Source organism: Balaenoptera borealis, assembly GCF_965194805.1.
Source record: "Balaenoptera borealis genome assembly, chromosome: 7".
Taxonomy (NCBI): domain Eukaryota; kingdom Metazoa; phylum Chordata; class Mammalia; order Artiodactyla; family Balaenopteridae; genus Balaenoptera; species Balaenoptera borealis.
Window position 1 is genome coordinate 87396758 of NC_138864.1, and position 16039 is coordinate 87412796.

Consider the following 16039-nt stretch of genomic DNA (forward strand, 5'->3'; position numbering starts at 1 on the left):
CAGAAACAGTTTAGTTCCAGCTCTACCTCAGGCAAATAATTTCTTGAAGTTGTAACCTCCTTTTCTATTTAAAAAAAAAAAGTATTGGAGCAAATCTTTCAGCTCTAAAATTCTAAGCTTTTTATATGTGGATAACTTCTTAACAGTGTTTAAGTTTATATTTTACTGGGAGGCAGGTGGGTTGTAGGTGGGGGATTGGTTTCCACAAAGGAGGCAGCTTCCTCCAGGTACTTTCAGAGACTATTTTATCTTGACCTTCTAAGCGAATTAGGAATTTCTCTCTATCTACACAGTCTATATGCCTGCTTCACTCAAACTCCTGATTATTATAAAATTAGCTATGGCGTATCTGCTTGCCTGATCTACCTCAGCCTGAAGTGACTGCTACAGAAGGCTTAAGAGCACTTATCAAAATGGGACTTCCCTGGTGGTCCAGTGGTTAAGACTCTGCGTGGCTCAGCCAAAAAAAATAATAATAATAAAGTGTACCAGATGATGATGAGAGAGGGAGGAGTGAAGGCAAAAAAAGTGGAAGCTAACTTTGGCCAAAGAAGCTTTAGCAGCAATTACACACAACTTAAGAAATTTACGGGGAACTTAAAATTTTGCACTCTGCATGATATGTGGCTTGTAACTCACAGATAAACATTGAAAAAAATACGTAACAAAATTTCTACTCTAATGTTAAATTAAATCTAAGTTCAGAATTTTTAACTTCTCTCATTGATTCAAGGGCATCCTGCATGGACGAATGTTTCAAGTAATGAAAATGAGATTATCAGTCTTTTTGGCAAGCAAAAGCCTATTCAAAGGTATAGGTAATAGAATATAGGCATTTATAGGAGTCTAAGATTCAATAGTGTTACAGGAAATCATACTAGACATGCCTTCCTCCTTTCCTTCTCAGAAGTGATTTCACACAAGTGAAAAGTTAAATGAACATCAGAAGTATCCCTGAGGTGGAAAATAAGCCATAACAGGAAAAATAAAGACTGAGGTGTTTATGTGGATGCAGAAAGGAGTTAAGCTTTAATGGCTGCAGGGATGGGGGTGGGGGTGTGTGTGTGTGTGTGTGTATGCACGCATGCGCCTGCTACTGCACGTGCACGGTTTGAGCTGTGGTATGTTTGGGGGCTAGTATTATGTTTATGAGTCTTAGATCTTGTATCTTTATTTTTAAAATAGTTAATAGTAGATCTAGTTATCATTTTCTCCTGTGCTAGATATCTCCCCACGGAACAGTTAATTCTTGCATTAGTCCCCCCCAAGTGGAGCCTTGTAAGAATAACACAAATTGCCATGATGGAATAGAGAAATATGCTAGTGGAGAAAATCTGCAGCTTGAGCTAAGTAGGGCCAAAGCAATGGAAAGCAGCAAACCTGTGTGTAGTTTACCCATTCGTATCTATCCTGACTCTTTGCACGTTGTCCCTGGGGAACTGGATCAAGGGTGAAACAACACAGATGTACAGGGAGATGCCTTTCTCACTCATAAATTATTCATCTTCTATGTGAAAACAAAGGAATGAGAAACGTGGGAACTGGAACTACATAGGGAAGATAGGCAATTTGACTTTAAATTTAGAACACTGGCTTCAACAGAACCACACTTCGTATGACAGTAGAGAAATCATGTTACTGTTATCTGCTTAAAAGCATAAAATACATACTGACTTAAGGCAGGACAACTTTTAAACAATAAAAATAAAGATGGTTCAAAATTGCTAAAAACTGAGGATCCACTGTCTTTAACCAGACTTTCGGATAAACTACTCCCAGACCAAGAAAATCTTCCAGTGGTATTTTAAACATTATTTCTTCTACTGTGATAACATTTTGTTTTTTTGTGAAAACAGTGAACAGTAGAGAATGATATTTTAATGGCTATACAAATTTCTCCTATTCATGTCTCAAAATGGATCAAGACTTTTTTGAATGTGCTTTATATTTGAAAGATACCAAAGTGGTCATTGTACTTTTCTTTTTTAGTACCTGTAACAATTGCAATTATTTAATCATTTGGGAAATTATTTGCTGAATGTTCCCCCTGGCTCAGACTGTGAGTTTCAAGATAGGGCTGGGCTTGTCTTATTTATCTCAGTGTACCTACTTTGTTAACGTAGTTCTTAGAACATAGTGGGTAACTGACAAATTTCTTTCGAAAGAATAAGTAAAAATATCTTTTCTAATGTGGCTTTCAGAAAAAAACCCACATAATACTAGATAAAGAAAAATCTGAATAAAAAAAGTTTTTTAGGGAGGGAAGAGTTCATCCTAAAAGTAAGACAGAATTCTGAGCTATCAGCATTAATCTAAGTCCTTGTCTTGAACCCAAAAGCAAGTGAAAAAATTTTTAAATACCTTTTTAAAGATAAAATAAGTAATCACCATAACGATTGGAAGCAACAATGTCTCTGTGTATCTCAGTGGTGTCTGAAATATAGCAAATTATTCAAAATAATTATTTATTAAATTTTACATTAAATGAATGAAAATGTATGTCAAATTGAGTGTCACAATAAGATTTTGTAAAGGTAAAAGATACCTTTGTCATTAACAGACTATATATTTATTGAGTTTCATGTTCTAATACAAGAATCAAAATTATAAAATAGTTACACAAATATATCAAATAGTTTTAACGATAAAAACTATTAAAATTAGCTATGGATATTATTTTTTCCTTTCTTTTGGTTTTATCTTTTCTTTATTTCTATTATATAATAGTAAGTTTAAAATGTGTGTTTACTGATCCCTGGGCCCTAGATTATCATTTCCTGGGCTGCAAATTCTATTATTTTCATTTGTGAAACTATAGAACTAACAATGAAGTTACACTAAGTAATTACTGTAAGTATGAGTAAGTACTAAAATAATAGCAGCAGCTAAATAGTTCTCGTGAATCGTGATAGAGAGTGATTTACCATGTAACAAAATTATATATTTCTTGAAGGCAGGAATCAAGTCATTTTACTCTTCATAGTCCGACTACAAACTGCCTCACAGATAATTAGTGGTCAATAATTGTTTCTGAATAAATGTATGACTGATTGGATAGATAAGAGAATAATAGATGATTAGTAGTATATCTTTCTTGGCAATGTCTTATTTTAAAAGTTTGTAATATTTGGGATGTTAAGTGAAAAAAACTGAATTTTTAAAAAACAAAAACAAGAATTCGGGTTTATATTTCCTGAGTGGTCTCATACCTCCAACTGACCTAGATTATTAAAAGTAAGTGAACTGTAGTAACAGTAATTGACTATGGGTCATACAGTATATTATGCACTCGCCCTGGTAGGGGCCATTGTTTACTGATTTTACACATAAACCAGGTGAGGAAGGCCATATAATTAGCAAAAGTTACCATAAAAAAATGATACAGTAAGTAAATTGGGTGTTTCTGAATAAAATTTTTGAGTTTCTGATTAAAGGGAAAACTTAAGAGCAAGAACCCATCATACCTGTAGAAGAGAAAAAAAGAAACATTCATACCGCTTTTTCCATGAAGTCAAATTCAGGAGCACAGGTGTAAATTAAAGTATCAAAATCTGTATATCTTAAGATTCTGGCTGCAATAAGGTCACTCAGGCGAATCTGGAAGAAAATAAAAACAAATTAAAATTACACAAATAATTATAGTTAATAATAATTGGTTTGATGTAATAGTAACAAATTCTACAGAGAAGATAAATCCAAGGTACATGGATGCCTCTCCAAAAAAACAAAAAATACAGTGAACCACATTATGTGCTGAATTATGAAGAAAATTGAAAACAAACAGAAATAGCAAGAGAAATGAAAAGGAAAAAGAAGTTTAGAAAAAGCAAGCAGAGAAGGTGATAATGTAAAGAATGAGCTAAAATCAACATCTGCTGGGCACAAACCACCATGCAGTTGATCATGAGATTTTATAATCAGATCATTTATCAAGAAAAAAACAATTTCAGTTAACTCCTTTCACCACACATTGTAAATCATGAACAAATTTTCCATGCACTGTCATTTTCACAAAGTCTCATACATTGAGCACAATTTTTGGTGCTTCTTGAATTTTTCAGACATACATTCAAGCCATTAACTATGAGAGCTATTCTTCAAGAGAATTACAACAACTATACATACTACTTTGATTTAGTTACTCGATCTCAAAGGACTTTAACATAAACACCACCAACCAAATCCAATGTAGAACTATTTTCTACCGATTATTTATTACCTACTTCGGTGAGACAATTATTTTTACACTGCATTCTTAGAAGGCCAGATAAAGAAAAATATTTGGCATGCAAAACATTAACTCAAACTACTTTACAAGGACATAAATTATTATATATCAACTTTGATGATTATCTATGGTTTTCATTTATTCATGATTCCCCTTATCTACCAGTACCAAGGATAATTTACAGTTAACTTTATTTTTCTAATTTAGAATAGGCCTGGTGACTAATTATAATTTAACCAAGCCACTTTAGTTTCAAGTCTTTCTCACAGCTGTCACACAGAAGTCACTTAAGAATACCAAGGGGTGTGTTTGTGTGTGTGTGTGTGTGTGTGTTTTAGGATTTGTAAAGAGTTGGGTGACAATGTGGAGCAAGGCAAGAAAGAAAATAACAGACCAACTTAATAAATAACTTAGGAGGCCTAAATAAAGTTTACCATAAAATGTATACCCCCTACAGAATAAAAATTTAAGAACAACAAATAAACCTAGTAAACCACTCTGCAGATCTAACAATAAATGGCAAATAAATCCTTACATTTTGAAATTTTATTTAACATGAACATGTATGCAGGCTCAATTCTCCTGGATAGTGACAGTACTTGACATTTTAAGAGAGTAACCACTATCTATAATCCCTTGTTAAAGTTGAAGCAATTTCAGCATTAGACAGAGTCCTAATTGGAGAGTACTATATAAGGTAAATTTCAGAGTAGATTATTGTATGATACACTCATCTATCCTCATATCCAAACAGAAAGTGCTGAAAAGTCAAAAGTTAAAATCATGCATTGTTTTCTATTCCCAAAACAAACTAGTTAATAGGAACTTTTGCTTTGAAAAGGGCCATTATTTGAGGTATTAGCCTTAAAACAGACAGAAACAACATGCATGAGGGATGTGGTCCATATATTTTCTAGAAGTTGAAAAGACAGAGAATTTTTATCATTCTCTTTATACAAGAAGAACTTTAAAAATATCAAATCACATCTTAATTTTAGTCTATAATTATAAATAAAACTATACTGAATAAATAAAATTAAAAAAAACTATATTGAAATCTTGAGTTCTATATTGCAAAGCTGAGTACAGACTGTTCATATGTTAACATTTACAATGAATTAATAACTTATTAAACAAACAATTTGTATTTTAACCAAAATATAAACAACTACTTAACGTATTTTTTTCCTAGAAGGCTAAGTCACCATTCATTGATATACTTTCTTCTTAGTGGGTTGAAAAGATCTGCAGGGTATTAGTACTGACTCTGCCAATAACTAGTTTGGGACCTTGAAGAAGGCACTTAACCTCTATAAAATGAAGAGGTTTCATTTAAAAATAGATGGTTTCAAAGTCTTCATCCAACTAAATATTTATAGAAATTCTAATGTTTTAACTAGAAAGTACTTACATGGTCTGAAACACCTAAAATTTTAGATGTCAGAAATTTCAAAATGATTGTCCCACAAAACCAAGCACTACCTTGAATTATCTAGAAAATAAACAAAATAGATAGAAGTCAGAAGACCAAAAGGTCCTTCTTCCTGGAAATTAAACCTCCTATTAATAAGGCTTAAGTGAAAGGGAAACACAAACTCAAAAAAAAATTTTTTTTAAATATGGTAATGAAAACTACATATTAGAAACTAAGGGATGCATGTAAATCAATGATCAGAAGAAAATTCATGGCCTCATAAACTTTTATCAATAAAAATGAAAGTAAATAAATGAAAAGCTTGACTCAAATATCTAGATAAAGAACAACAAAATAAAACACATGAAAAGAAATATTCAAGGGAAGAATAGTCTATTATATTTAGACTTATGTGCATCCATTTTGTTGTCCTTTACTTCTTCTGGATGTTCTAACATTCCTTCTCTCATCATTTACTTCCTGTTTCAAGGACTTTTATTAATCATTATTTAAGGGTTGTTCTGCTAGCAACAAATTCTTAGTTTTCCTTCATCTGAGAATATGTTTTACTTTCCCCTTCATTCCTAAAAGACACTTTCACTGGATATATAACTTGTGGTTGACAATTCTTTCCAGCATTTACAAATGTTGTGCCACCTCCTTCTGGCTCCCATAGTTTCAGATGAGAAGTCTGCTGTAAATTCGAATCAGTTTTGCCCTAAAGGTAATGCATCATTTCCCTGTCTGCTTTCAAGACTTTCTTTGCCTTTAGTTTGCAGAAGTTGAATTATGATGTGTCTTGGCATGGATTTTGTTGGCTTTATCCTGCTTGAGATTAACTCAGTTTCTTGACTCTGTAGAGTTACGTCTTTTACCAAATTTGGAAAGTTCTCAGCCATTACTTCTTTTTTTTTTTAACATCTTTATTGGAGTATAATTGCGTTACAATGGTATGTTAGTTTCTGCTTTATAACAAAGTGAATCAGTTATACATATACATATGTCCCCATATCTCTTCCCTCTTGCGTCTCCCTCCCTCCCACCCTCCCTATCCCACCCCTCTAGGTGGTCACAAAGCACCGAGCTGATCTCCCTGTGCTATGCGGCTGCTTCCCACTAGCTATCTATTTTATGCCATTACTTCTTCAAATACTTTTTCAGGCCCACTCTCTTTTTCCTCTCCTGTGGAACTTCCATGATACAAATATTAAATCTTCTGTTATTGTCCCACACTTCCCTAAGCCTCTATCATTTTTTTCCAGTTACTTTTCCTCTGTTGTTTAGATTGGGTAATTTCTATTGTTCTATCTTCAAGTACACTAATTGCTTTCTTTGTTATATTCATTCTTCTATGAAGCTCATTCACTGTTTTTTATTTCAGTTACAGTATTTTTCAAGTTATTCTTTTTTTTAAAAAATTCCCAAGTTATTCCTTTTTTTAAAAAAAAAATTTCTATTTCTTTGGTGATATTTTGTTTGCTTCTAGAGTACTTATAATTGCTCACTGAAGTATTTTTATGATGACTGGTTTAAAATTCTTGCCAAATAATCCCAACATCTTACTCATCTGAGTGTTAACATCTCTTTATTGCCTTTTCTCATTCAAGTTGTAATTTTCCTTATCCTTATTACATGATAAGTGGTTTTACACATTTTTTTAAAAAAATTTAAATTTCAAAAATATTAGATTTATTCAGATACTATGCATTTTTTTCTCCCTAATATATATGGCATATTTTCAAAAATATGGTTTTTGTTTGTTGCCAAAGAGTAGAAATGCAATTAACTTTTGAATATTAATCTTATATCTAGCCATGTTATTGAATTTTTATAATTTCTAATAATTATTTTGTTTTATATGTAAATAATGATATAATAAATTTTGATTTTTCTTTCCATTTCTTTTCTAATCCTGTTATTTACTTTCTTGCTTTTACATGTTTGAACCTTTAATAAAATGTGAAAAAACATATTTATCTTGATCTTCATAAATGGAATACTCCAAATATCTCTCCTGCAAAACCAATGACTGCTGAAGAATTTTATTGGGTTAAGTAAACTCCCTGCTACTTCTTCTGTGCTAAGAGTTTTTATCATAAATGGGTGTTTAATTTTATGAAATTTATTTTCTGCATCTAATGAGATGATCATAAAGTATTTTTCTCCTTTAATTTGCTAGTGTGATAATTTACATTTATAAATTTTACAGAAACATCTTTGCACTCCTGGGATGAACCCAATTTGACAAGAATGGATTATCCCTTTTTTTTACAAAAACAGGTGTTTTTGTAAGAAAAAGTGTTATTTCACAAAATAGCTTTGCTATTTCTTTCTGATGGTCTTCCATAAAAAAGACATAAGAAAAAAGACATAAAAAAGACATAAAAAGTCAGAATGTCTTCTGCGTTGTTCAGATGACTACCATGACTAATTTCTCCCTTTTGCAAGAGATTGATGGTATTAATTATATCAGTTTTAAAACATAAATATAAGCTGAACATTCATTATATCTTAACTGTTCTCTCCTTAGATTTTTCTTTCTTTGAAATTCTTGACTTGAAAGCATTTTATTCTTTGCAGTCTAAAACTGAAAATATTTAAGACAATAAATTTTCCTCTGAACACAACTTTGGCAGAATTCCCTAAACATCCACAGATACTGCTCTATTTGTTGTCATTTTTCAGTAATTTGTAATTAAAATTTTGACTTCCTTTTGAGTTAAATTATTAAATAAAAATCTTTAAATTTTCTGTTGATTTCTTGGTTTAATCTTTAAAAAAACAAGCTTTGCCAATTTTTCTGAAGTAAAAAAAAATCAAATATTAGAAGGGTCATATTCAATAACAAGTGTATTTTCACCATAGGGGATGGGAGAATGCTTCCAGCAATAAGAAACTGGCAACTCATTCCATTTTGTTTGTTTGTATTCTGAGTGGCTATCTACCCTCTTATCATTTCCAGTTTTACTGTACCAATATAAAATATGTAATCATAGAGTTCTTCAATATGGTAGATTTTATTTTTTAGTAGGAGTACATTAAAGACCTAGAGAAAAAGAATGTCATCTGTCTGATATTATGAGAATTAGTCATTGCAGTGCCTACTTAATAAGGTACTTATTTTACTTTGTAACATAACATACAAATATAGAGGTAATATGGGTCATCCATTTGTACATTTGCAAAGAAGTCAAACAAAGATCAGGTAGTGGCTGAGTTGAAATAAAAAGGGACTGGGAGATTGTAGGGAAAATGTTAAAAGGACAAAAATAATAAGAGTCTAAAGTTGGAAGCCAAAGGAAAGATAGATGATGGATAAATGTAGAGAAAAGAAAAAGGGAAAGTGGGGACAGAACTACAGACTGAGTTATTTTGAAGAGAAGGTTAGTAAACCTAAAGAAAGAAACTCAAAGCAAATAGAAAAAAAATTAAAAGCAAGGTAGTAGGGTATAGCAGAAGGAAAAGTAAAGAAGAAAGGCCTGAGGGTAGTGCTGAAATAAATGAACTAACTTCTTGAAAATGACTTGTAGATGTCACTAAGGAGTGTTTCCCACCTTATGTAAGTAGCTATTCATAATATTTACTAACTATAAATCATTCATTTTTAAAGCATATTATCTGTACTCAGTTTATAGAAATAAAAAAGGATTTGAAGAAATTGTGTTAAAAATGTTGAAGCTTACCCAAAAGTGGAGTCCAGATGCACCCAATCTTTGAATTTTATTTCTCTTTAAAATTATCACCTAAAATGCACATGACATAAAATAACACAATTAAATTAAATTAACTTTTTTTAAATTACATTTCAAAAATTACACATTTCAAAAATTACACAGCCACCTCCTTCCATCTTGGCTATAACCAGCCATTTTCCTTCTTAATTGTTGATTTTTCTGAATTTGGATATGGAAAATTTCTTTGGGGTGAAAGCCAAATGCTTTGTGTACCAAAAAGTTGACCCTAGAATCAAGTTAATTCCTCACTGAGTTACTTGGGACGTTTTATGCAGGGCATCTCCTCTGAGGAGAGAGATGGTGTGTGGAAGGTATGTCCATGCAAGCGTACATGTAAGTTACCCAGCAAAATTAGTGGTCTAAATTAACATGAAAATCCTTCCTCTCCAAACTCCCAAATATTTTAAAATGTTTAAAAAATATATATCTAACTGAATTTATATAAAAGAAAAGGAACTTTCCAAGTTCCAGAGAAAAGAAGGTGATTTTAAAAAAGTAAAACATTAATTAGGAGAGTTTTTAAGGAGTTGGCAGTTTTTAAGGAGGTCTGTAGAACAGGGTTACAACTATGGGCTTGTATTAAAAGGGAGGGCAGCAGAAGAAGACTTGGGACTATGAAAGGTAAGAAACTGGAATTAAGACTCATGCATACAGCTGGGGTCCTCAAAAACTATACCCTTGGTGCTATCGACTGAATGTGTACGTCCCTCCACCGATCCTGTGTTGAAACCCTAAGCCCCAATGTGACATATTTAGAGGTGGAAACTTTGTGAGGTAATTAGATCATGAAGGTGGGAACCTCATAAATGGGATTAGTGCCTTTCTAAGGACAGACATGAGAGAGATGATCCCTCTCTCCATCATGGGAGGATACAATGAAGATATCTGTCTGCAAATCAAGAAGAGAGTCCTCATCAAAAACTAAATCAGCTGACACCTTGATCTCGGACTTCCCAGCATCTAGAACTGTAAGAAATAGATTTCTGTGTAAGCCACCCATTCTGGTATTTTTGTTATAGCAGCTTGAACTGACAAAGACATGCAGGGACTAGGAATACTCCTCCTATTATCTCTACAAGTTGGTAAGGTATTTGTTTATTCCCAAGTTTGTGTTGGAAAAACAAAAGGCTCCAATGAAAAACAAATCTTAGGCCTGTGTATTACTAAGATCTGGAGGAGAATTTTGCATCATCTAATTGGCCCAAGATGAGCCAGGATTCCTGAACTTCCAACAATAGGAAAATATAAATGTACCAGATTACACAATGCAAAATTGTTTGTAAATGCAAAATACAAGAAATAAACAAAATGCCCAGACTTAGGAGAGTGGTTGAATTATCTATGGAATATGCAGAAGGGAATACTTACTATGAAATTATAAGAAAGAATGAAGATCTCCGTGAACTGATATGTAGTGATATCTAGGAAAGGTTGCTAAGTGATACCCAGAATAGGTTGATAAATCAAAATGCAAAAGACTATAGTATGCTACCTTTTATGTAAGTAGGAGGAGGGATAATAAAATATACATGTAATATTTTTTAGTGCAAAAAAGAAAAAAAAAACAACTAAATGGGTAAACCAGAAAACCAATGAGATATCTCACTTATAAGAAATAGGTAGGACCAAGGTAAAAAGAAAGGTGGACAGAATGGGGTGGAAGGAATGAGAGGGAGTGACATTTTCTGAGTATAAGATTTGTATATTTCTTATTGTTAGAAACATGGTAATATTTCACTATAAAAATAAATTAATTAAAATCAATCAGGATGGAACTCCTGCTTCTGGTCAAATTGGTATAACAGGAAACACATTTACTTTCTCATCTGAAACAACTAAGCACTAGCAAAATAGATTATAAGAGACTACTATGAAAAATTAGATGCCAACAAATTATATAGCAAGAAAAAAATGGATTCATTCCTAGATGCATATAATCTACCAAGACAGAATCATGAAGAAACAAAAACTCTGAACACATCTATGACTAGTAAGGATATTGAATCAGTAATCAAAAATCTCTCAACAAAGAAAAACCAGGACCAGTTGGCTTCACTGGTGAATTCTACCAAACATTTATAGAAGAATTAATGTCAGTCCTTCTCAAACTCTTCCAAAAAATTAAAGAGAAAGAAACAATTCCAAACATATTTCATGAAGCCAGCATGACTCTGATATCAAAGCCAGACAAGGACACTACAAGAAAACTAAACCATAGACAAATATCCCAGGTGAACACAGATGCAAAAATTCTCATTAAAATACTATCAAACTAAATTTAACATCACATTAAATGAATCATACACCATGATCAAGTGATATTTATCTTTGCCATGCTAGGATGGTTCAACATATGTAAATCAATTAATGTGATACACTATGTTAACAGAATAAGGGATAAAAATCACACGATCATTTCAATCAATGCAGAAAAGAATTTGACAAAATTTGACATCCTTTCATGATAAAAACTCTCAACAAACTAAAAATAAAGGGAAAGTATCTCAATATAATAAAGGCTATATCTGAATACACTCAGTGGTGAAAAACTGAACGCTTTTCCTCTAAGATCAGGAACAAGGCAAGGATGTCAACTCCCACCATTTCTATCCAATACAGTACTGAAGTCCTAGTTAGAGCAATTAAGCAAGAAAAAGAAATAAAAGGTATAAAAATTGAAAAGGAAAATGTAAAATTATCTCTGTTCACAGATGGCATGATCTTCTACGTAGAAAACACTAAAGATTCTACATACACACACACACACATAAACTGTTAGAATAAACAAGTTCTGCAAAGTAGCAGGATACAAACTCAACAAAGAAACTATGTTGCATTTCTATACACTAACAATGAACTATCTAAAAAGGAAATTAAGAAAACAATCCCACTTACAATAGCCTCAAAAAGAATAAAATATTAAGAATAAACATAACCAAAGAGGTGAAAGACTTATACACTGAATACATTGCTGAAAGAAATTAAAGAAGACACAAATGAAAAGACAGTATTTGTCTTTCTCTGTCTGACTTATGTCACATAATCATGCCCTCAAGTTCTATCCATGCTGTCACAGATGGTAGGAAAACCTTTAGCTACCATTTCCAGGGCCCTTCATTTGTGTGAGCCAGACTGAGATCTAATATTATATTCCTTTCATCTGAAGGACCTCCTTTAACATAAAAGTCATAAAGTCTTTATTTTGCCTGAATTTTTGAAAGATATGTTTGCTGGATATAGAATTATAGATAGTATTTTAAAATATTTTAAAGATGCTGCTTGACTGTTTTGTTGCTTGCACTTTTTTCTTATGAAAAATCTGACATCCTTACTCTTTGTTCTTCTGTATTTAACATGTCTTAATTCTCTTGCTACTCCCAAGATTTTTTCTTTATTGCTGATCTTGAACAATTTGATAATATGCTTACTCTAGCTCTATGATTTTTGTATTTGAGATTCACTGATATTCTTCATCTCTGAGATTATAATTTTCAGCAAATCTGGAAAATTTTTGGTCATTATTTCTTCAAATATTTTTCTACTTCCTCCCAACTCCCCTCATTTAGAAATGTACTGTACTTTTCCTATATGAACTGTGAACTGTAAAGGAGGGATTGGAATATCATCATTTTGCAATCCCTACTGAATTAATGGATCTGGTACTAAGCGCTGATCATAAAAAGAGAAGCACCAGATAATATGTGCCTCCTGACTGAAGAACAATACTATATACTTGCCGAAGGAATTAAATCTGAACATGTCCAGGTATTAGGCCCAAGTATTAATATAAATACAGAAGACAAAAGAAGATGTAAAGCGGCACCATGAGGATTCAGGAGCAAAATCTAGACCACAGGACCCTTCACATGTTCAGTGACCCAGGTAAAAAAAAATATCCCGGGGAAAAAAACAGGGAGACATATTGGAAACCTATAGATAAAAATAGAAACTTAAGTGATGAAACTATAAAGAAAAGCCTGGAGTGATCCCCATAGTCATGATAGTCACTACTGTTTTAGAGCAGCTCAAGGGAGTTATGATTGAGGCAGGTTACATGGAAGGCTTCTAGAATGGTTAGAAAAGTTCTGGTTTTGACTTGATGGTAGTTTAAGGATGTTTGCCAAATAACAGTCCACTAATCAGTACTTATCAGTACTAGTCAGAACTAAGTACATAAAACATTGGTTTTATGAGGTTTTCTACGTCTGTGCTATATTTTAAAATAAAAAATGTTTTCATAAAAAGAGGTGGATGAGCACACTGTTATAAGTCCTCTACTTTGTAATACTGAAAAAGTTTGACAAAATGTTGAAAAGAAAGGGCCTATGTCTTTTGGGAGAGAGAAAGAGGAGAAATTACTTACTGGGAGGCAAAAAAAAAAAAAGGTATGGGGAGAAAAAATGTTAAAAACCTAAATCTCAAAAGATCCAGTCAATGCACGATACATGGAAAAGTGCTATATTTTGGTATTTCTGTAGTAAGTTATCATTTCTGGTCATTGTGGAAAGAGAACATCCTAGGAACATTCCAGTGGAGGAGAACATTCCAGGTTCTGGCTTATGAATATCGGAAGTGTGACTATAAGGTAATAAAACTGATTTACGGAACCACCATTCCAAATACAACTCTGAGTGTTATTCCATGAAAGTAAGTCACATGAAGAAACTACACACTTACTATAATTATGTTGCCACTGCTCAAAACAGTTTGGAACTCCTCTTTATAAACTATCTTTAGAGATTATTTCCTTATGGGTGCAAGAAAATAGGTCTTATTACTTTGTTGTCACACTATATTTTGATCAAGATCTGTATTACCCAGCCCAATCACCCACCTTATTCACAAGACTTTGGTCGTTTCCAAAAATCAAATCCACCCTTAAAAGACGAAGATTTGCCACCACTGAGGATATTCAAAAGAATGTGCCACAGCCTGTGAAGGCAATTCAGAGGAGTTCCAAAAACGTTTTGGGCAATGGCAGTGTCACTGCAATAAGTATTTAGCCTACTGAAGTGACTTAGAAGGAAATAACTAATTTTTATCATAAATTATGGCATATTTTAAAAAGTAAGTCTTATTACCTTATTATTTAAAAAAAATTTTACTTGGGCATTGCCTTAAAAAGGTACTTTCCTTATATTATTTTTCAAGGATGAGATAGACAAAAGGCATTATCTGGGAAAAATTTTTCATGTGAGCAGTAATCCAGAAAGGGCCTTATTTATTCTCCTTAACCTATATTAAATGGGTAAACTTGCTATTTGACAGGTTAAAAAAAATCTTCACGAGCTTAACAAACACTTACCAATGTCATCAATAGAGACGAAGAATAATAAGAAGATAAATACATTGGATTTCCAAACATCAACACAAAACAAAGGAGAACCGAAACCTGAAAATTGAAGAAAATAAATACATTTTATAGTTATTAGATAGATAGCATAATGCATACTTTGTCTACAGGGATATAGTCATTTCCAATACAAACTTTATTTGCATAAAAAAGATTAATAAATAGATCCTGACCAAGTGATAACAGAATTTCAACACACTGATAGGTTCCAAGTATTTTCAACACCATAAATACTATATAGCAGAATTTTTTCCCCCTATTTTCAACTTGGTACAAAGAAAACAGGAAAAATCTTATTGTTTCTATTAACTCAATAATGGAGGGATATAATAAGTAAGACTTACTTATAACTATTAGTTTTCTAATCTGATTTTTGTTGAACTACTTGAGGATTTCCCTCACTAAGGAAGCTTTATTTTATGTTCTTACCTAAAAGATTTTTATTTTTTATTTTCTTAAGGGATATGTGTTTGGAAACTAATATAAAAAAAATAATGCAAAAACATAAATTTCACAGAGTGTCATATTCATGGAAAGTGTTAAAAATCTCAGGACTCAGGGAGAAAAGGCAGTTACAAAAGTAGTGACAATAATAATAAAAAAACAAAAAATTTTTTTAAGTTTCAGAGAATACAAAACATCTACAGTCTAGTTGAAAGTATAGTTGCTATAATATGGCATTCAGTTATCCTTCTAAATATTATCAACATCATATGTATTAAATATTACTTGGGAGGAGGTATATAAAACAGTCAACCCTGAGATCTTATTTTAATATATGACTTATAAATATTAAAAATGTTACCAGGTGTACAACAGAAACTAATAAAACATTGTAAAGCAATTATACTCCAATAAAGATATTCAAAAAACTGTCACCATGTTCACATAGATGATCTTCTGAAATTTTTTTGGCTCAATGTACCCCACAACATACATGGGAAATAATGAGGCTATCTGAAATAAAAATATAAAAAAAGCAGAAGTGAAAAAATGTAGAAAAGCATTTCACTATTCATATGCAAAGTAAATATAAGAGGAGAGTTATATTTCCAATAATGATTGTCAAAGTAATGTGAACCAACCTTCTCACTGAGAATAGAATAGCTCGAAAAAATAATAAAAGTACCTGTATGAAAGTCACAGCTTACTAATACAGCAAAAAAAGAATTAGGAAGCTAAGACCAGAGGAAAAGCGGAAATCTACAGAGATGAGCATGACATTTTGGGTCACTTTTCTTCCAGAGGCATCTGCCAATTCTAATAGAAGCAGATGACTGCCAGCTGAGAGGCAGTTGAGAGATTTCCAC

General features: G+C 32.2%; 1 protein-coding gene across 1 annotated transcript in view; it reads right to left on the minus strand.

Moving 5' to 3' along the window:
• Nucleotides 1-16039, minus strand: part of DPY19L2 (dpy-19 like 2) — a 91444-nt gene that overhangs the window by 36778 nt on the left and 38627 nt on the right. The window contains exons 10-15 of the mRNA XM_082399503.1: nt 15609-15686; nt 14682-14768; nt 9326-9385; nt 5640-5720; nt 3496-3597; nt 2362-2433 (exon numbers count right to left, since the gene is read on the minus strand). Of these exons, the coding sequence (XP_082255629.1) occupies nt 2362-2433; nt 3496-3597; nt 5640-5720; nt 9326-9385; nt 14682-14768; nt 15609-15686 (480 nt within the window). The remainder of the gene's footprint in view (nt 1-2361; nt 2434-3495; nt 3598-5639; nt 5721-9325; nt 9386-14681; nt 14769-15608; nt 15687-16039) is intronic.